Source organism: Lactuca virosa, chromosome 2 (assembly GCF_052849685.1).
Source record: "Lactuca virosa cultivar CGN04683 chromosome 2, Lactuca_virosa_CGN04683_v6, whole genome shotgun sequence".
NCBI classification, from domain to species: Eukaryota; Viridiplantae; Streptophyta; class Magnoliopsida; order Asterales; family Asteraceae; genus Lactuca; species Lactuca virosa.
In genome coordinates, this window is record NC_136427.1 from 185904647 (window position 1) to 185928706 (window position 24060).

The 24060-nt window shown below is 34.5% G+C and overlaps 1 protein-coding gene across 1 annotated transcript; it reads left to right on the top strand.

Moving 5' to 3' along the window:
• LOC145159839 (callose synthase 5-like) lies at positions 1-23842 on the top strand. Its single transcript, XM_079078882.1, has 37 exons — positions 1-239; positions 519-795; positions 978-1078; positions 14938-15059; positions 15155-15251; positions 15335-15445; positions 15617-15751; positions 15829-15924; positions 16025-16243; positions 16344-16481; positions 16572-16727; positions 16821-16949; positions 17019-17133; positions 17236-17579; positions 17673-17725; positions 17804-17864; positions 17954-18035; positions 18123-18172; positions 18279-18365; positions 18487-18609; positions 18692-18782; positions 18874-18962; positions 19052-19212; positions 19281-19404; positions 19484-19578; positions 19671-19782; positions 19863-20014; positions 20087-20196; positions 20291-20416; positions 20512-20580; positions 20661-20850; positions 20944-21055; positions 21161-21396; positions 21482-21565; positions 21667-21779; positions 21860-22089; positions 22167-23842. The coding sequence occupies exons 2-37, from the start codon at positions 588-590 to the stop codon at positions 23430-23432; spliced, it is 5787 nt and encodes a 1928-aa protein (XP_078935008.1). The 5' UTR covers positions 1-239; positions 519-587; the 3' UTR covers positions 23433-23842.
• The last annotated feature ends 218 nt before the right edge of the window (positions 23843-24060 follow it).

Below are 24060 nucleotides of genomic sequence, written 5' to 3' on the forward strand. Positions count from 1 at the left end.
ACCTCTCATTCCTCAAACGCCTCCCACAACAACACGAGTCCTCACTTTAAGCAAGCTTCCTCCAGTTCTCTCTGTATCACTGAAAAATATGAAGCAGCTTTTCAATGCTCCGTTTGCATTCATCCATTTCCCACTTCACTCTCCATCTCTCTCCCTCCAGTTTTTTCCACAAATTTCAATTGCAAGAGACCGAAATAAGATTAGCATCGTCAACAACGCACAAACTTTTCATCATTTAGGTGACTTACCCGGTTAATTCGGATCGTTGATGTATTTTGTATATGAGATAAGTTCTTAGTGCGTGTTTTGGTCTTTGATTGTGTGAGCGTCGACTTGTGTTGATTTCTAAGAATTAATTCGCTGGAAGTTCTGGATCTGATTTTGTTTAATCTAGCTATACTGTACTACGGACAGTGAATGTTGAATGATTAGTTTTCTCGATTTTTTGCGTAACGTTTTTGTGTAGATTTGGTGTTCGTTTAGTGGAATCAATTGTGTTTTGGTGGTGAATCGTGTAGGGATATTGAAGAGATAGAGAGAAGGTGAGACTAGAATAAGCATCAACAGGGAAGAAGACGAGAAGTGCAATGGCGTCGTCGTCGTCGACGCAATCCACTGAAACAGGCGGCTCGCCGGCGCCGGCGTTAATGAGGCGACCTTCTCGCAGCGTTGCCGCGACGGTGACTACGGAGGTTTTTGACAGCGAGGTCGTTCCTTCGTCCCTGCAACAAATTGCTCCGATCCTCCGTGTCGCCAACGAAACTGAGCACGAACGACCTCGCGTTGCTTATCTCTGTATGTCTTTTCTCTCATCCTTAAACTCAAATTCACCATTGTTATGAACTTCCATGGATTGTTTCATCTTAAATTCGTCAAATAATTTTGATTCCACTGTGCCATTAGTTCTGAACTTCTGATTACTGTTGCTTACAAATCATAACAATTAACTACTCGTGATTTTATTTTTCTATGAAAAGGTCGTTCATATGCATTTGAGAAAGCTGATAGGTTGGATCATAGCTCTAGTGGTCGAGGTGTTCGACAGTTCAAGACGACACTCCTTCAACGTTTGGAACGGGTACCCATCTTTCTAGTTTAAATCATTTCTTTGTAATATAAGTATGTTATATTAATATTTTTGACAATAAAATAAAAATACATTTAATATAAACTATAAATACTCTTCGAACAAATATAATGGGAATTTAAAAAAAAAAAAAAAAAAAAACAGCAATTATGTTTTACTTAGTTTTGAAACGTCAAAATAATTAATACCAATTTATGCACATAATTACTACCAATTTTGACACAACTAATTTGACTATATTATTATTATTAAAATTTGACTATATTATTATTATTAAAAATCAAAATATATAAACTACTCATATTTAAGATATACAAAATGATATACTTAAGTTGGTCGATTTCTTTCTAGCTATATTTTCTTTTTCTTTTCTAAAAACCTACAAATTATAAATTAAAATATTCCACAAAATATAAAAACTTATACTATAGAAAGAAAACACACGAATCTTGATTCGAACTATACTAAGTTACTAACATATTAAAACTACAAAAAAGTCTACATAAATCACCATCGTCGGTGGTAATAATAACAAAGTAAAAAAGAAGCGATATACATACAACATTTCCATTAAAATATTATATTTAATAGGATGCTTAAATTCTTTGATATATCGATCTTGATATTAAGATTCTATAAACAAAAAATGATCATGATCATATTGGTATCGCTTTTGAAGCAAGATTTATACTTAAATTTTAGTATCCCAACTATAATCGTAATATATAACCCTAATCCAATCCTTCATCATTAGTCTTTATACTATTTTAGTTTTCTAAATTATAAGAAATATGTCATTTATGCTAAAAGCAACTCATGCATAGTATTAAAAAGTTGTCTGTATATCTTAAAATTGAGCCAAAAAATTTCATACATTCAACTTGAAATCTGTATATCTTAAAATTGAGCCAAAAAATTTCATACATTCAACTTGAAATCGAGTATTGCATATTGTAGGAAACTTTAAGAGCATCACAACTTCATCCATACATTCACCTCGATTTAGGCAAACCATCACAACTACATGATAGTTCCTTTGTGATTTCATGCTTTTAATTGTACCCGATCATAATGATCTTGTTATTTTCTGCTTAACATGTTTTCTTTATAATTGTTGCAGTGTGCATTTATAGGAATTATAATTACCACTTAAATAGTTAATTTTGATTCTGCCATTGATGTTTTAATCAACATCAAGTTATATTAAGTACTACGCAAACAAGACCTGGCGAGAAAACTTGAAAACTAGTTCATTTTCGTATGATCTTCTGATCCTTGTCACTAATCATGGTCTGATGTTTCCATCACAATCTTGTAAAACATAAAACGATCTAGGTTAAATCTCGATCTTGTAAAACATAAACCATAGTCATTATCCAAGCCTTTTTTTTGTAAAACATAAACCATAGTCGATCTTGTAAATTATAAAACATAAAACTAAGGCCCGCAACAACATGCCCCTTCCCTCCGCTCCAAGCTACGACCCAATGCGTTTGTCCCAACCTTTAGCTGATATTGAAGAATATGATTCTCTCAGCCCTAAAAACGTGGTCTAAGTGTTTCAAACTATGAGCCTTTGACCATAATGTTCACACTTTATGGTATATAGACACGATGGCGAATTCCCATTACATTATTGATATAGATATGTTCTACAAACCCTAGTGTGAGAGTTCTGTGTGTAATATTTTTGTTGGAAATAATCAAAATATTATAATATAAGGTCGGGTAGCGCTAACATTCAACTCCCTTCCAAAACTTTCATCTTAACAACACATTTTACACCATTACAAATTTAAACTTGACTAATATTCGTCAATTTACAAAATATAATCAAGTTCCCTTTGAATTTAACATGTATAAATAGAGGATCACAACTTACAAGACTTGGAATGTTAATGATATGATCTTTCTGATCTTAGTCCCATAACTGATTATAAAGCTATATCATAAGTTCGTCCATGTCCTATCGGGCACCCCGGTTAGTTGATATAGCCACATGATTTGTGGGCATTACCATAGGTGTGGGTATCTTAGGTGTTGTTTGTTTTGTCGAAGCGAAAATATATGAAGTCTGTGAACCACCTCTGCAACCCTCTGTAACAGAAGAGGTGGACCAAACGGCTGCAACATGTAATAAAACGTTTGTTTGTTTTTTAACGTCTGCAGACTGTTGCAATAAGTTAAAATAAGGGGTGAAGAAGTTTGAAGCAGATGGTCTAGTGTTATGCACGCAACACACGCGCATCGGTTTTTAAGTTAGAAGTCTTCTGAAAAACAAACAACTGCGAATGACCAAGTGTTGCGCGTGTGCTGTGCGGAGTAACAATAAGTGGTAAGAAGTGGTTTTTTAGAAAAAACAAACAACACCTTAGTTTATGATATTTTCGGGTTAAAATAGTCTTTGGATTTTACATTATCTAAAACCCAATCAATCTCCTCTAAATAATAACTTGATTTTTTAATAATTATAATTTGTAACATCATCATTAACAAATTTATATCTACCAAATGTTACATAAATATAATCATCACCATACAATGTTTAAATTATTTGACAGCTCAATGTACTGTCGACTTGGAGATTGCATATTGAAATGCTAGATAGACTCAATTCTTGTAATTTTAGTTTTTAATTATTAGGTATATTAGGATAATATTATGGATTAGGATATCATCATATTTTTTTATAATATTAAAAGTTAAAACATACTTTTAAAATCATATAAATATTATGGATCAGGATACCACCAATCATCATCGTTCATCAAATTAATCAAAGCTCTAAATCATGTATATGTTTTATTTTTCTTTTGTTCCCAGGTATTTTATCCATCCGTCTATTTCTCATAGACCTAGAAAACATATCGTGTTGTGTCAAGGCGAAACATTAAACAGGTTGAGATATATTGACCCTAACTTAGGGGTGAACATTTGGACCTTCGGACTGGACCAGATCGTGAACTGGATATGGACCGAACCTAGTAGCCTCAATAGTTCTGGTCCAAGGTCCACCAATTTCTATAAAACTTGTCCGGTCTAAGAGTCGGTCGGGTTCGACTCGGTTCGATTCGGTCCAAATGCTCACCTCTACGTCTAAGAATCGGGACTTAGACTTGGACATGGTAAGCCTCAACAGGTTCGGTCCAAGGTCTACCAATTTCTACAAAACTGTTCTGGTCCAAGAGTCGGTTTGGTCCAAATGCTTACCCCTGCCCTAACTGACTCGTTTAATTATCATATTGTGTTATGTCGACCCGTTTATTTTCGTATCAGGTTACAGGTTAGGGTTTATGAAAGTAGATGTATTATGTCATGTTGGGTTGAAACACTAATCAAGTTGAAGAGCAAGAGTTGGGCATGTAGAATTGTGAAATTAATAGTAAGTTTAGAGAGAAAAATAGAAAGAGTATTATTTAGGGATATCAACCCAACACAACATGTGTCAACCCAGATTAAACCTTAAAAACCAATTCAACCATAGAAAAACTTAAATATTTCAACAAAAATCAGGTTAGACCGTGGGTTAACTAGGTATGTCTGATGCGAGTATGGTTCCCATAACTCTTCTTGGGCCAAAATGCTTAAGAGCAGGTAGTTATTTTGTAATGAAGCCTCACACACCCTTTTTCATGTGGGAGGAGATGTGAGATAGGAATAAAACACAAATGTACGCTCACTAAATCTCTATTTTTTTATTTCTTTTATAATATAATATATTTATAAAAGTATAAATTTTATAAAAAGTTATATATTATTAAATGGGTCATATTCGAGTTGAAAGTTTTGATCCTAGCTCTACTTGTTTAATTTTGTGTATTCTCATGTCAACCTGTTTACTTAAACGTGTCAAAATCTCTTACTCAAACTCATTTTATTTCATGTCAACCTTTGTCATGTGTAATTTCACGCGCTATGCTTTTTCTTAAACCATTTTTTCAGTCTCCAGCTCTCTGTTGCTTAAGTTTAATAAAAAAAATATTTTATAATAAACGTAAGCTTGTTAATTTGATTTTCCATCCTAACAAAACAATTTTGTTAGGTGATACATGGTATAAGTAAGAATATATCAGTGATACCATTTCATTTTTATCTATACAACATTTGTTCAATCCAACATATATTAGACATCACATATTTTCTATCTCAAAGTCCTTGTTTTTATATTGTTATACGTTTTCCGTTCTTCATTCATACTATTGAAATATGAGGTTTTACGAACATTCAAAGCAACATGATTCTAATAAAGTGCATGTCATTTTATGTTGAATGTAATACCCTAAAATATCATCTAATTTTAAAACTAGTTACACCGTTGTAATCATCATAAATCATGGACTTCAACGAAAATTATTCTTAATTTATCTCACTACAAATATTAACAAAATATAGAATTCAGTCAATTTCTTATCCAATTTCACAAAAATAGATTTCTAGCTTTTTACAAAATTGTTTTTTTTTTTCATATTCGTTTTCATTTATATAGGGTTGTAAAAACATGTACAAATTATTTCTTTTACATATTCATTTTTAAAAGCCATAATACTCTTATGTATAATTAAACATAATCTTATTGTAATTTATGTTTTGTCTATTATATATACACAAATTTTCTACAGCATCATGCATAGGTGCTACCCCTGTATAGTTGAAAGTAAAGATTATTGCAAATAGCCAAATACTATATGATCCTTGATAAATTCTCTCATTGTGGTTGGATATACCCGGTCATGTTTAATTATTTATTTATTTTTATTTTTTTTAATTAAATATGAAATTTGAGTTTTAGATGTAATTGAACGTAAGTTTTATGGAATTTCATGTATAGACGAAAATCTAGATATTTCGCAAACTTTTGAAATTTCACAAGGCTATCACAAAACCTATAATTGAATCTTACATCATTTTATTGATAAAAACAATTTCACAACATAAAGCTATTTCACACATGGGTAAATGCCATAAAATCTATTGGCCCACTTGTAATTAACCCCAACAATTTTGTGTTCCCTGGTTACCATTAATTCTGGGAAGACATTTTGAAAATTGGTTGTAGGTCGGTTTCAATGGTTTCTAGTTATAAAAGATGATGTGGCATAGGTTTTATGCGAGCTGTATAATATAAGTCAGCATATTCAAACACACACCCAACAAATCCAACACTCTTATTCGTATTCGATTTCTTCTTGGTTTTACTCTCGAACTATTGGGTTTACTAATCTCTTGACCTCATTAGTGTTGTAAAAACTTGGACAAGTAGTCAACGCCTATTCAAAACTCAGTCAATGACCGAGGAAGTTTCTAGACAATCAGTCAAAATACTTTTGGACCCGATAAACTTCGGACCAACTTGGTATAGACATAAACTCACTCAAAATGGACAAAAAAAGTATAAAAAGTAAGTTTTTACTTTATCTAACCTTAAAACTAAGGTAACATATATACTTCTCTCTCTCATACACACACTTTACCTTCACATGAATTAACGACGACATGCTCTTTCTTGTATTTCATATATTTCGGTTGTGGGATGAGATTTGGAAGTTTTACTTTATGGAATATGTTGGTTAGTTGAAGCTTTCCTTCTTGTATATAGTTTGGGGTTATCGAAAGATAAAGAAGAAGTGCCTACGATAAGAGATGATTGGCTCTTTTACTTTAGGTTAAAAGGTAAAATATGTTGCTCCACTATCAAGATCTCTGACACTTCCAGAAGGAATTACTGACCACAACCAGTCCCTTACCCATCAGCTTCCTGCTACGAGGGCCACGCATGCGTCCTTGCAGACATAAACCTAACAACAACTTGCTTTGCACTTACGATCTGACCAACCTTAAATTCTCTATGACCAAGTAGGACTCTGACGGATCCTTGAGAAACGCAACGAGAAAACTTCCTAACCTCGGGTACTTCAATGGTAGCCTACATTTCTTTGCTTCTACAACAGAAAACCTACATCAAAACCTCGCACACTTGAATTGCAAATTCTTCGAATGCATAGTACTGAAACCATAAAAATCAATTAGACGTATAATCCTCTAAGCAAAATACATATTTCACCCCCACTTAGGGTTCAAACTACCACTGACTGACGACTACAAACAACAAAGACTAAGTCCGACTCAATCGGATACATACTAACCTTGGCTTTCAGAATGCATAACACAACACAAGATGAACCTTCAAGTAATAATCAGCCAATCATAAGGAAACTCTGAATTCTCAAATGGAGACTTCGGAAACCTTCCCCAACACCGTCGCCTCATTCCTAGCAAAGTCGAACAAAATATCATTGTGACGAGGTGTCATAAGAACCGAACTTCGAAAAATAAAAACTTGCATTTGGAGAAATGATTCACAACCTCATCCTCTTGTAAAACTTCAAGAATCCCTTGCAGATGCTCAAATAATAGTTTCGACCAACCTATCATATCAATAGAACCCTCCCACCCGAATCAGGAACGTCTCAATACCTCTTTGGATACACCCGATCTTCTCAAAAATGGGTCACATATCTGACTCACGACATGATATTCACCTCGGCCACTGAACCAAAAGAACATTCGAATCTCGGGCATTCCTTTGTTGTGAGACAAAAACGATTCATTGTGAACCATACTTTACTCCCTTATGGCAGGAACTGATACGGAGGACACCCTACCCTTCTTCCATTCATCGACCGACACACACATTCGATCCCTTCTCCCACAAACACGGGAGGTTGATCATAACCCCGTCGTAGAGAATGACATCCCAAGACATTGGCCGGCTACCCATCCTCAAAATTTAATCCTCGGGTCGACCATTACCTTCAATTCCTGTATGAGTCCCTCGACTCAAACTGGCACTACTTCGAACAAGGTCTTCGATACATTGAGCTCAAATAAATCGCATAGATCTGTATACTCCACGTCTATACTGCCATGGCCATTTAGGCCCAAACTATTACCAACAACTAGTTCCCTTAGCAGCCTTGTGACTTTTCTTGATCCTCGTACGGATCATGTGCTTCCAGTAGTACGGGCTCATACTATCTTTCACACCTATCCGTATTTGTTTTAGAAATCATCCCAAAGTTCTAGGTTACTATTCCCGACCACATCTAGGTGTACTAACACACACTTATACGCTCTAAAGAGCCATAAGGTACACTTCCTAGATTCTCATCCTAGGATTCCTCACACATCTATGTATGCATTGGCATACCATAACACCTTTCATAGGTCACTAAGAAATCCACCATGCCCTATTATCCTGTTGGAAAGAAACTTCTATTAATACCAACCAACCATCATACAAATACTAACCACTTTCCACTATAATTAGACAGCCCTTCGACTGAGAGATCCAACACTACAACGTTTGGACCCAAACAAGAGTTGCACCATAGGCCAGACCAAGCAGTATGGGACCATCTAATCCTGGGGGCATGCAATCCTAACATACTCGTATAATAGTTAACTAATATCAATATAGGTTTCGAATAACACAAAGCAGTTAACAGTCAAACAATTAATCTACCAGGAAATACCTAGGATATAAGGCATCTCAAATATCAGGCAACTCTAACATGCAATTCCTGAAAGATCCTTAGCCTATCCACTAGCATGTATTTCTAACAATTCTCATGTCAACAGATATATACAAATAACATGGATATTTTGGGAACCACTTTCCTTTTCGGGCTCCAGCTGACTGTACACATCGCATCTTCCTTGTTAAAACTAAATTCGAGTCAGAGATTCATGTTCATGATCCCTGACCAACAATTAGACAAGAGCATGACAAAGAACCGAGTTCATATCTCTAACCAACTATTTTTCTTAAATTCTTTTTGAAAATGTTTGTGAAAATTCTCGGATCCTAGTTTGAGTTTGGATTCACACAAGTGTTCATCCAAATCCCTCAAACCATGGATCTGATACCAACTTGTAACGTCCCAAATTCCATAATAATTTTTTTTATTTTTAAAAGAGAATAAAAACCCGCTTTGATGAAGTTACTTTCAAGTCAAACCATTTGCTCATAAATCATAATTCAAAATCAAAGCTATAAGGAAAACATTGTGGAATCTCGAATCATAAAACGATTGATGTATGTGTGTACAGTCTCGCCTTCGCCATCCAATAAGTACCTGAAAAACATTTAATCCATAACTGTAGCCAAAACTTAGTGACTTCCCCCAAAATACTCCACATAATAATACACATACCATGCATGCACACATGAGCCTTCAGTCTGCCTGGAATGCCTCGCAAGGCCTACAGGATGTCTGGACCGCTCTCCCGAGCCTACAGTCTAACTGGACCGCTCCCTTGGGCCTACAGTCTGACTGAACCGTCTTGCAAGGCCTACAATATACTTGTACCGCCCGGGTATCTTGGCCTACATCACAAAGCAGGACCGTCTCAACCCAACCACAATATGTCGACATATGCAAACAAATAAACATAAACCAGAAAACACAGGTAATCATACAGATCTACCAATCTAACAGATCACTACAGTATACCAACATCTTACACACAAGGATACATACTATAGTATAAAGTATAGTAAGAAAACTCACTTGAGCTAACCGGTAGAAGCCCAACATCAAACCTCAACAACAGAACAACCAACACCAGCTACCTAATGCCAAACTGAGACTAGGTCTTAGCTAAACACTCGATTCTACAAAGGTTTAACCAAAATTCAAACTGGTTAAAAAGTCAATGGTCAATGGTCAAAGTCAACACTCTAAGCAACAGGTGCACAACGCCCTCTCACAAGCGCCCAAAGCCTACTACAGGACAAAACAGTCGGGATCTAGCTCAAAATCAAGCACCCATTAGAAAACCCCAATAGCGCGTCACGCTAAGGAAAAGCACACCACACGCAGGCTGAATCCAAAGGGCTAAGTGATTTAGTTAGTTAAGTCAATCCCCCAAATTACAGATATAAACTTCGATATGGTCCAAATGGATAAGGTTTCCAACTTTATCCATTAATCCTTTCCAAAACAACCAAGATCTAGACTTTAAGTCTCAAAAAGTCCAAGAATGAATTTCTTTCAACTTAATCTATTAAGTCCAAGCCTCTAACTTTCAAATTTGAAACAACATGATGTCAAGATGGATAAAGTTTCCAACTTTATCCATTACAATGCTACAAACTTACAATATTTAGACTTTAATGACTAAAATAACATTCATGGCTAAAAGAACACACTTAAGATGTCAACTTTCCAAGTCTAAATGGTCCACTAAACAATCCTAAGTGCTTAAAAGGAGTTGGAGTTATCTCAACTCCAACTCATCACCAAAATAGGACCAAACGTACATAAAAGGGACCATTAGATATGTCTAACAACTAGAAAGGAAAGGTTGAAGTTTTATACTTACAAAAGCCTAGAAAATATGTGAACTTTATGGATCCAAACTTGAGACAACATCCCTTGCAACCAACAAGACTTTCTTGATCTTCAATCTTCACTCTAAGAATGAGCAATAAGCCTCCAAAAGTGGTTTCAAGCTCAAAATGAGAAAAGATAGGTTAGAGTTTCACTTGTGATCATTCTAAAGGTGATGAAGGCTTAGAAATGGCAAACCATAGGGGTTAATGGCTTTTAAATACCCTTAAAAACCATAAAACATGCAACTGATTGGGCTGGAAGCGCCTCACGCTCACAATTGGGCGCTCCGCGCTTCTGATAATTTCCTGATTTTTCCCAGTTTTCATCTTCAACTGGTCATAGCCTGTTCCGTCTAATTCCGTTTCAGTGATCTTTATATGCATGAGAAGCTATTGACAAGCCCCATAATCCTATCTACTTATTTTTTTTACTTAAAACATACCGAACTAAAATCATTAATTCACGCAAGAAGCCTGATATACCACCTTTCATATTTTACCCTTTTGCTTTAAAGTACAATTCGAGGGCTTTAACCACTTAACCAAAATTATCAATATCCGATAAGGTATAAGCTTTATTCCCTTGAAGCCCAAGACCTTTAATCGATCAAAATACAGTCTACTATCTCGAAATTAGAAACATCCCAAAACTAGGTGTTACGAGGTACTTTAGGAACATGGACCTCTAAAGCATCAACCCATCCAAAATGATATTTAATCATACTCAAGATATAAATTTCAAGATAATTCAAACATATAAAACTGGTCCAAGTAATAATCAAATCATATTAAGTTGCTCACATAAACCCCCACTTTAAAATCCATTCACAAAGATGTCCTTAAATAAAGTAAGGACATCCTCGACAAGAGATCATAACATCAAACCAAAATATTGCATATCTTATACATATAGTATCCAAGCAATATATACATATAGTATTTTATATAATGTAAATACAAAATCAAAGTAGATAATATAATAGGAACATGTGTTCTAGAGGTAGAGTACTCGCCTTAATGTTAATGTAATGACAAGTTATTACTTAACTTCCAAACAACTAATAAACTTTATCTTCATATATATAAAAGTTTAAATATACATAACCATAATTCTTTTACTCCTATTATTAAGTAAATTATTATTAGCCAAACTTCCTAAGTCATAAAAACTTCCTAAGCCAACTTCCAAACGAAAGGAAACTTAATATTCACAAAGACTTTCTAATCATTTTACTTTCTAGAAATAGAGAGAGATTTACAATTAAATGTAAATTATATCTATTGTGTGAATGTATAACCAATTTGTAGCCATTGTGTTTTCAAAATCAATAGTTGTGATTAATAGTTGAATATTATTATTTTTTAAAATATAAAATATATAACGCTGTCAATTTTAAACCACTTAAAGGATAATATGGACTTTTTACACATTTTGACTTATGAAAAGGGAGATTTTCTTGGATTTAGTTTTGACCTTTTTTTTATTTATCAATTTTAAATTCAAAATCAATTTTAATGTCTAATTCTTATTATCACGATAATCTAATTTCATAATATGATTTCATTCTCTAATTTATGATTCTTATACATTAAATTTATTTAAATCAGTTGTGTTACAGAATCTGATTTCATTCCTTAATTAAGAACAATGAATTTACATGAAACAAATTTAAATAGTTAATAATCATATTTCATTCTTCAATAACTAAACTATTGCGATAAAACTGGTGACGTACATGAAACATTCTATGAGAATGAATGGCAATGGGTGAGAATGATATGAGAATGAGATACAATTTCACAAAAAAAAAATTGATATTATTTTGTAAGAATGGAAGAAATAACATTCTTAAGGAATAGCAAACATTGAATATATTCTTATCGAATATTCCGCCAGGATGAAACGAGCATGAATAAAGCTGAAAAATAATCATATAATGAAAGTGTCGTGTTCACATATAATGGGATTGAAAGGATCATCAAAGAATCTATACTAAAAGAGTATCATGCAAAAATGGAATGAACATAGAGAACATTCTTTGAGAATGAAGAGATTCAACCCCATCCTTCCTTCTTAAAATCGAGTTGTTAGTCCAAGAATATAGGTGTTGAATAAATTGAGATGAATGTCCCCATAAAATGTATAAGGTGATCCCGGTTGTGGTGATGGGTGGATTGAAAGCATTATCAAAGAATGTATTCAAAAAGAGAATGAAGAGATTCAACCCCATCCTTCCTTCTTAAAATCGAGTTGTCGGTCCAAGAATATAGGTGTTGAATAATTTGAGATGAATGTCCCCATAAAATGTATAAGGTGATCTCGGTTGTGGTGATGGGTGGATTGAAAGCATTATCAAATAATGTATTCAAAAAGAGTATTATGCCAAAATAGAAAGAACATAAATAACAATGAAGGGAACTAAGCCCATCCTTCCTTCTTGAAATCGAGTTATAGGTTCAAGAAAATAGGTGTCAGCTGATTTGAGATGAACCACCCCAACAAATGTAGAAGGGAATCTAGGCTTTGATGATGGGTCGTCGACGGTTTGCGTATGTTGATGTTGTGATGGATGACAGTGCAGGGTTGGCAGGAGTGTTTTATGGCGACATAACAAGATGATGGTGACCATAACTATTGTAGTGACGTAAGGATTATGAAGCTAGGGTTATGGAGGTGATTATAACTGATGAAATCTTCCACAACGTGATATGAGTTAACTTGCTTAATTATGGACATTTATTTATGGTTATTTAATTAACTGATTAATGGAAATTATAATTATATTATACAATTTGACTAATTTACCCTTCTTAAGTGATTGGTCCAAAATTGGTCAAATATTGGAGCCAAATCCAGTCACAAATAATTTTCGATGTCCGTTGATCGGTTTTGATTGGACTGATCAGTTTGAACTTGATCTGTTAATTTCTACGCATTATAGCATAAGTCTAAACCTACTTTTATTATGGTGTCGAGTTCTTTTTTGATGGAAATGAGTAAAAGAGAAAGAATAAGGAAAATATGTATAATGAGCTTTTTTCAAGAATGGAAATAAAAAAAGGTTGTGTTTTTCGTTTTGTCTTTCAAATATATCACTATGATTAGGATTAGACAATGAGAGAAAGTAAGAAAAATGTTTTATAAGGCTATATAATATATACACCACGTCACAACATGATGTCGATCAACCATATTGTACACATTGCCCCTGAGACACGTGAAGTTGAGGTTGTATGGTTTCCCATGGTGCTGCTCACGCTCGAACACACCCTTCCTCATCATTTTTCTTTCTTCTTTCTTTCTTCGCTTCTTCATCATTCTTGGCGTGGCCTCCATTGAACACCACCCCTAATTATTAGTGGTTTGAAGATGGTGAAGAGAGGAGAGGACATGGCTAAGGGTAGCGTGATATGGAGTGGCGTGATATGTATACCTCATATCCTAAAGATAAGAATTTCTTATATTACATCTTTCTTACAATGATCAATATTTATATAGTAAAAACCAAGGTTGTCAAGATTGAGATCTTACCTAAGGTCGTTTTATGTTTTGCGAGATCGATCCAGGATCGAAAGATCATACCAAAATGAACTCATATTTAATTTTTCTTGTAAGGTATTGGGTGTGCAATATACATTATAGTTTGATGTTGATTAAGACATTGATATGGACTTAACTTGAACTTTTCAAACATGAACCATAATTTTTGTTGATGCAAACAGTAAAAATTAGGAAGAAAACATCATAATTACAAAACGAAACAAGATCATTATGATCATGTACAACTAAAGTCTTAAGATCACAAAGGGAATATCAAAAGTGTGACCTGTCTAATTCGAAATGAATCGATGAAACTCTATGAGGTTTCTTGCAACTTGCAATGCTCGATTTCAATTTGAATAGATAAATTTTTGAGGCTTGACTATATAATAAAACTAGAGACGTGAGATCAGATCATGTTAAGATCTTAAAATCCTAGCCGAGATCTTAAAATCTCACTATAGATCCTAGTAAGATCGTGATTGTTTTTGGCTTGTAGGATCTACTAAGACGTGGATCTTTAACAACCATGGAGACCAAAGTATATAGTTATTCGTTGTTGTTTTTTTTTTGAACAAAATGTAAATTATGAAATTATGTGGGAGGACCAAAAAGCCAAAAAGGTTTATAGAACGACGACGTTCCTCTTTTCGTATTATACGCTAGAAATGGAGGGAGTATATATTTGATTAAAATGGGAGGGGGTTTCCGTACCATATTTGTTCGTACTTGAAAGCACAAAATGCACGAAAGGATTATAATGCCGTACAATTTCGGTTCATAATCTGAAATCTCAATTTTGATTTGCACTGTTCGCTTCCATTGTGCGATTATCTCGTTTGCCTAACAACGAATTGAAACCCTAACACCCTATTCCGAACAACATCAACTGAAACCGGGAGTGTGGTTTATCAGGAGAATGCCTCAAGTCTCGCAGCTCGTGTCAACAAGACGGATGCGCGGGAAATCGAGGTCTACTACAAACAATACTATGAGAAATATGTCATGGCACTTGATCAGGGCGAAAAAGCAGATAGGTATATCCATCGATCATTTTATTTTATTATGTTCATGGATGAAAAAGTGAGCAAACGTTTCTTATAGTTGTTGTTCATGTTGTTTTGATTATCAGAGGCCAATTGGGGAAAGCTTACCAGGTGGCCGGAATTCTGTATGAAGTCCTCTGCTCGGTTAACAAGTCGGATATGGCGGAAGAAGTTCCCGCTGACGTCAGTTTCACTGCCCTTTTTCCCTTGAGCTAGTTGCTTTTGTTTTATAATACCTTATAATGTCGGTGATTCTTTGTGTTTAGATCATTGCATCAGCTAGAGATATCGAAGCAAAACAGAGTATATACGCACCTTACAACATTCTACCCCTTGATTCCGCTGGTGAGTCACAGTGCATCATGCAGTTCGAAGAGGTACTCTCTCTTTTTAGTCTCTGTTTCGTTTTCTTTCCTAAGGAATTAATATGCCACGTGGATTTGTATTGTGAATAATGAATTACTGGAGATCTCTCTGTATATAGATGAATATAGGAATAATTGTTACTTCACTTGGTTTTTTCACTTTTATATTTTCTCACACTACAGATTAAGGCATCAGTGTCTGCTCTACGTAACACAAGCGGTTTAAATTGGCCTACCTCAGCTGACGAGGATCCACATAGACAAACATCAGGACAACTGGATCTCCTTGATTGGCTAAGAGCAACATTTGGGTTTCAGGCATGTAATGACACATCCGTCATCACTAACTTCCATTATTTAATTTATCTTTAACATATGTTTGAAAATATCTCCAGAGAGACAATGTCAGAAATCAAAGAGAGCATTTGATCTTGCAACTAGCACATCCTCAAGCAAGACTTAAACACAAGTCCTCTGAATCTGCCAACAAGGCAAGAACATGAACGCACCTCATATTAGTCTTACCTTTCACATTTGACTATTTGACTTCTAAGTTCTAAGTTCTAACTTCTAACCACTGTTATTATGCAGCTTGATGATCGAGCTGTGGATGAAGTTATGACAAAACTTTTTAAAAACTATAAAACCTGGTGCAAGTACATGGGAAGGAGACACAGCATAAAGCTCCCTAAAGTAAAACAAGAAGTTCAACAGAGAAAAATACTTTATATGGGCCTATATCTTCTTATATGGGGTGAAGCAGCTAATGTTCGCTTCATGCCAGAGTGTCTATGCTACATCTTTCACCATGTAAGTATTTCATTTGTCTGTAACAAATAACAATTCATCTAATTGATTTATATTTTATTAATTGAATTAACAACTTTATATATATTATATATCCTTTCAGATGGCATATGAACTTCAGGGTTTGTTAGCTGGAAATGTTACTGCTGTGACTGCAGAAAACATCAAACCTGCATATGGTAATAAGGATGAGGCGTTTCTTCGCAAAGTTATAACTCCAATTTATCAAGTCATAGACACGGTATAGTTAATAAGTCAATAAGTCAACAAGTCAAAGAGTCAAACTTTGTTTTGTTACTTTTTAGACTTAATGGTTATTGTTATGCTATAGGAAGCGAAAAGGAGTAGAAATGGAAAGGCTCCTTACTCAGAGTGGTGCAATTATGATGATCTTAATGAATATTTCTGGTCACCTAATTGTTTTTCTTTGAGTTGGCCTATGCGTAATAGTGATGAGTTTTTTAAATCAATACGCGACACAAAGCAGGTTTTTCACCTCTGTATATATACATCATGGTTGTAGTCTTAAATGTTTAAAGATTATTTTTTTGATTAATAATTTATGAATATGCAATATCAGGGAAAAAAACAACGATCTCATCAACAGCCTGTCAGCATGCAAAAATCATATTTTGTTGAGACACGATCTTTTTGGCATAACTTTCGAAGTTTTGATCGTTTGTGGACATTTCTCATCCTTGTTCTTCAGGTAATAAACAGATAAGATTAAAAAAAAAATCAAATTTACGAAATGTAATTGAATTTTTTTCAAATGTAGGTTTTGTTGATTATTGCATGGGATGATACTTCAGTATTGGAGATCTTTGACATGCATGTCTTATATAAAATATCCAGTATTTTCATTACAGCAGCAGTTCTTCGTTTCATTCAAAGTATGTTCATGTTTATGTTTATGCTCTCCCTTTTTGTAATATATAAAAAACAAACAGTTATTATTATTATTATTTTTATTGAAATAAATATTCATTCTGTAGGTATATTGGACCTTGTTTTGAACCACCCAGGGTATCGTAGATGGAAGTTTACTGATGTTTTGAGGGTGTATTTAAAGATTATTATAAGTCTTGGATGGACTATTATTCTTCCAGTTTGTTATGCACAAGAAGCTGACCCTAAGGCACTACTTTTTGGGAAACTAAAAGATTATAGTTCTTTTCTTGATAATTTAAAAGGCATTCCTCCTTTATATATTATGGCTGTGGCTTTATACTTGCTGCCAAATTTACTAGCAGCAGGTTTGTTTATATTTCCTATGCTTCGAAGATGGATTGAGAATTCTGATTGGCTTATTGTAAGATTCTTCCTATGGTGGTCACAGGTATATTATATTATTGTATAATCTTTATTATTGAAGTTCCATTTTTACCCTTTTACCCACAACTTCATCTCTCCTTTGTCTGATTCTCTGCAGCCAAGAATCTATGTGGGGAGGGGAATGCATGAAAGTCAGTTTGCCCTTATAAAGTATGTACATAGTTTTTTATTTGTTTACATTATACTATTTTTTACACAGAAGATCATTATTACACTTTTATATAATAGGTATACTCTCTTTTGGGTGGTTCTTCTATGTTCGAAATTTGCCTTTAGCTTTTTCATTCAGGTATTTACTAATACACTCTCCCTAAATTTGTGATATTTTTAGATAAAATAGAAAACTACTGTAGTAATGTTATTCTGTTTTTTCAATAGATAAAACCACTAGTTGATCCGACAAAAGATATTATGAACATCGATCAAGTTGAATATGCTTGGCATGAATTCTTCCCAAATGGTATTCAGTGAACTTTAGATTTTGCTTTTCTTTTATTATTATTATTATTATTTTTTTCAATTTTTATAATGCATTATGCATGTGCAGCTAAAGGTAACTTTGGAGCTATTCTTGCCCTCTGGACGCCTGTTATATTGGTGTGTTATGTTAAACTATCCTATAATTTGATTAAAATTCTCATATTTTTTGTCACTAAGTTTTTTGTTCATTTGCATGAATATGACATATTTATTAATTACATAGGTTTACTTTATGGACACTCAAATATGGTATGCTATATTTGCAACTTTATGTGGTGGAGTTATTGGGGCCTTTGATCGTTTGGGAGAGGTACAATACTTCAATATTTGTTAAAAATTAAACATTTCCTGAAATATAACTTAGACAAAATATGAAAATGACATAAAAATAATATTTATTTATGTTTTTTTTTTTTTTTTTTTTCTCACAGATTCGAACTTTGATCATGCTAAGGTCCCGCTTCCAGTCTATACCAGGCGCCTTTAATGCAAATTTAGTGCCTTCAGATAGAAGTAAGAGTAGATGGTATTCTCTGGTTAAGCATTTCCAACAGGTATTTTCTGTTTTCTTATAGATGTAATATTTAACAAAATTCAAATGATAAATGTGAAAATGTTGTTCTTATGTAAAATTAGGTTACACCTGACAAGAGAACCGAAGCAGCAAAATTTGCTCAGTTATGGAATGAAGTTGTATGTAGTTTCCGTGAAGAAGATCTCATAAGTGACAGGAAAGACTGTTTGACTTTGACCAATTTTGACTTTTTTTTTTCATTAAAGTAAAGAGTTGAAACTTAACTGGTTGTACTTTTGCTATTACAGGGAGATGGACCTGATGCTAGTTCCATATTCTTCAGACCCTACCCTTATAGTAGTTCAATGGCCTCCATTTTTGCTTGCTAGCAAGGTTAGTTTAGTCTTTTTAATTACTATCCATATTCCATCTGTTTAATGCCTACTGTGACTGATATTACCATTTTACCCTTTCTGGTTTAGATCCCAGTGGCACTTGATATGGCAGCTCAGTTTAAATACAAGGATTCTGACCTCTGGAAGCGTATATGTGCTGATGAATATATGAAGTGTGCTATTATTGAATGCTATGAAACCTTCAAACGCATCCTTAATACTGTGATTGTAGGAGATGCTGAAAAAAGGTTGCTTATAATACTTTTTTAAAAACCATTATTCGGTCACTTATATAATAATTTTTTCATGATGATAGGATTATTGGGATTATAATTAAAGAAGTTGAAAATAGCATATCAAAAAACTCCTTACTTACCAACTTCAGGATGAGTTCTCTACCTACTTTTTGCGCCAAATTTGTGAAGCTTGTAGAAATGTTGGTGAGTAACCAAGTACTTTCACATAAAAGTAGTTAAATTAACAAACTCATTTAACATAATTTTTTTGTTAATATTGCAGAAAAATGCTGATGAATCTAAGCACAACACTGTAGTTTTGCTACTCCAGGATATGTTAGAAGTAGTTACCCGTGATATGATGGTCAATGAAATTCGGTTGGTGATTTTGATTATTCTGTTTAATATGGAATATTTATTTTCCTGTTTTGACCTAACAGAGAATAATAACTAGTATTTGATTATTTCAGTGAATTAGCAGAACTTGGACAGGATTCTGGAAGGCAACTTTTTGAAAAAGTCACGGATTCAGAGCATGCTATTGCATTTCCTCCTCCAGTAACCTCACAATGGGAAGAACAGGTTATACTTATCTCTATTCAACTACTTTAATAATAGTCTAAAGTTTGAATTTTCACCATTTATTTGTTATGATTACACAGATAAAGCGGCTTTATCTCCTTCTCACAGTTAAGGAATCTGCCATGGATGTGCCTAGAAACCTTGAAGCAAGACGAAGGATCATGTTTTTTACAAACTCATTGTTCATGAATATGCCACGTGCACCTCGAGTTCGCAAAATGCTATCATTTAGGTAAAAACAAAAATATATTTATAAAACACATTTGTTGCTTGTTAATAAAACTACATTCTTTTAAAATTGCAGTGTCATGACCCCTTACTATAGTGAAGAGACAGTCTATTCAAAGAGTGATCTCGATATGGAAAATGAAGATGGTATATCCATCAAATATTACCTCCGAAAAATCTTCCCAGGTTTAAAATCTAGCTTTTTTTTGTTTTTTCATTATATTACTTTCTTATAAGTCCAAATGCTTTAATAATAATCCTGTTATTTTACTTTCTTCAGATGAATGGGAAAATTTCATGGAGCGTATTAATTGTAAAGAAGACTCCGGAATTTTCGAAAGCGATGAAAACATTTTACAGCTAAGACATTGGGTCTCCTTAAGAGGACAAACACTTTGCAGAACAAGTAATATGAAATTAATAAATTTTAATTAAATACTTTCATCCATTTTATGATTATTTCTAATGAGGTTTGGTTTTGTTTTGTTTTGTTTTGTTCAGTTAGAGGGATGATGTACTACAGAAGGGCGTTGAAGCTTCAAGCTTTCCTTGACATGGCTAATGAGCAAGGCAAGAATATTAATTTTGGTTTTATAATTAACATTAGTTTCGATTAAAATTCTGTTTTATATCTATTGGCAAATCTGCAGAAATGTTGGAAGGTTATAAAGCTATCAGCATTCCATCAGAAGATGAGAAGAAAAGTCAAAGCTCGTTGAATGCTCGATTAGAGGCTATTGCTGATATGAAATTCACTTATGTAGCAACATGTCAAATGTATGGTAACCAAAAGCGCACAGGAGATCGTAGCGCAACAGATATTTTAAATTTAATGGTTAAGTAAGTATTTTTCACAAAAAAAATAAAAATAGAAATCTCACATTTTTTCTTATGGTTGATTAATTTAACTAATTTGCTCCTGATTGTTTTTAGTAATCCATCCCTTCGTGTGGCCTATATTGATGAAGTTGAAGAAAGAGAAGGAGGAAAATCACAAAAGGTGTACTATTCTGTCTTGGTTAAAGCTGTTGAGAATCTTGATCAGGTGACTTGAGTTTTTATATTTTTCTCATTTTTTTTTTAAATTTATTATTTTCACTTTGTAAAACTTGGTGGCGAATTCATGTATTTTTTTTTTTTTTTTTTGAAGGAAATTTACAGGATAAGATTACCTGGGAATCCAAAAATAGGAGAAGGGAAGCCTGAGAATCAAAACCATGCCATAATCTTTACACGAGGCGAAGCTCTTCAGACTATTGACATGAATCAAGACAACTATTTGGAAGAAGCTTTCAAAATGAGGAACCTTCTAGAAGAATTTAATGAAGATCACGGAGTCCGATCCCCAACAATTTTGGGTGTTCGCGAACATATCTTTACAGGAAGGTCAGAAAAATTCTGTTTGATAATTGTTGATTGAATCAAGGTCTGATAGAATATAAACTCATATTTTTATAACAATTAACTGCAGTGTTTCTTCATTAGCATGGTTTATGTCAAATCAAGAAACAAGCTTTGTCACAATCGGTCAACGTGTTCTCGCAAGACCTTTAAAGTATGTTTCACTTTTCTTTGTAACGTTACAAAGTAATTATAGGATGAGATAATTTTTATTTATCATTTTTTTTATGTACAAATTCATTACACATCATTCAGGGTTCGGTTCCACTATGGGCATCCAGACGTGTTCGATAGAATTTTCCACATCACACGAGGTGGCATCAGTAAAGCTTCAAAAGGCATCAATTTAAGCGAAGACATATTTGCAGGTATACAAACATACACATTCAACAGATAGCAACCTACTTTCAAGAAATAATAACATGTATCTTACAATATTGACACGTAGGATTCAATTCAACACTCAGACGAGGCAATATAACTCACCATGAATACATACAAGTCGGAAAAGGGAGAGACGTCGGTCTTAACCAGATCTCACTTTTCGAAGCAAAAGTTGCATGTGGTAATGGTGAACAGACATTGAGTCGCGATATTTACAGATTAGGCCATCGTTTTGATTTCTTCCGGATGCTTTCTTGTTTCTATACCACAACAGGCTTCTACGTTAGCTCAATGGTAAATTAATATCTGTATATATGTGTGTGTAACAGTGTAAGTGTCTAAAGAAAATGACAAATTATCTTATGTTTCAGATGGTGATGCTTACTGTGTATGCGTTCTTATACGGGAGATTATATCTCTGTTTAAGTGGATTAGAAAAAGCGATTATGAAATCAGCAAAGATGCAAGGAGATAAAGCTTTGAAAGCAGCCATGGCTTCTCAATCTGTAGTTCAACTTGGTCTTTTAATGGCGTTACCGATGATTATGGAGATCGGACTCGAAAGAGGCTTCAGAACTGCACTCGGTGACCTAATAATCATGAACCTCCAGCTCTCCGCCGTCTTCTTCACCTTCTCTCTCGGAACCAAACTTCACTATTTCGGTCGCACAATTCTCCACGGCGGCGCCAAATACAGAGCCACCGGACGCGGCTTCGTTGTCCGACACGAGAAGTTCGCAGAAAACTACAGAATGTATTCCCGGAGTCATTTCACGAAAGGAATGGAATTGATGATTCTCCTCATTGTTTACAACGCGTACGGATCCGCATTCTCCGATGGCAACGTGTACATATTCCTAACCATCTCAATGTGGTTCCTAGTCGTGTCGTGGCTGTTCGCCCCTTTTCTTTTCAACCCATCCGGATTTGAATGGCAGAAAATCGTCGAAGACTGGGACGACTGGTCAACGTGGATCAGCAACCACGGCGGAATCGGTGTTCCGGCGAACAAAAGCTGGGAATCGTGGTGGGAGGAAGAACAGGACCACCTCCGATCCACCGGTACAGTCGGTCGTCTGACGGAAATCCTCCTCTCTCTCCGATTCTTCATCTACCAATACGGTATCGTCTACCACCTCAAAGTCGTCCAAAACGATAAATCAATTTTAGTGTACGCTCTCTCATGGCTCGTAATCGTTTTCGTTATCGCATTATTGAAAATCGTATCCATGGGTAGAAAGAAATTCAGTGCAGATTTCCAATTAATGTTTCGTCTTCTTAAACTATGTCTATTTGTTGGATTCGTCGTTGCACTCACGATGATGTTTCAGTTGGCCGGACTCACAATCGGCGATCTATTCGCGAGCTTACTTGCGTTCTTGCCGACGGGATGGGCGATTCTGCAGATAGCACAAGCTTGTCGGCCGGCGGTGAGGGTGTTGGGGATGTGGGGGTCAGTGAAGGCGTTAGGGCGAGGTTATGAGTATTTAATGGGTGTCTTGATTTTTACTCCGGTGGCTATTCTCGCGTGGTTCCCGATGGTATATGATTTTCAAACCAGGTTGCTTTTTAACCAGGCTTTCAGTAGAGGGTTACAGATCCAACGTATTTTAGCCGGTGGTAAGAAAAACCATTAAACCAGTAAATATGAATACACGTGGAGGGTGAAAAGGAAACTGAAAGAAGCTTAAATGCTGTCAATAACTGAGGACGTGACATGTGTCCTTGAAGATGACGTGGCATTAGAGCATGGAGGGTCGAAGTTTATGTGATGACATGATGAGGTTAGTCAAAAATGCTTTGATGACATGATGGGGTTAGTCAAAACAACTCATGAAGGTTTCAAATTCAGCTATGTGAGTGATTTTTTGGATTTGGGATTAAACCTTTTCTTCTATTTCATTGCAACAAATTATACTACTAAATCATTATTTTTGAATGGTTTTGGTGATTGTAATTTGTAAAACGGAAAATTTGTTCTTATTCTTATAGTTAAAACATAATATGAGTTTGATTTTGAAGAAATAGAGCAACATGCATTGGACAATTTTGGGTGTTGATTAGAAGCATCTTTTTTTTTTTTTTTTTTTTTTTTTTTTTTTTTTTTTGTGTAATATGCTTTTCTTTCTTATGCAGCCCATGATAACAATGTTGTTATTTATCTTTAATCATCAGCACAATGGACTAACAATTCATTACCTGTAATAGCAACGTACTTACCTTTCTTTATAAATAATAGTGATAAAATGAAGTGCTATTATTGGT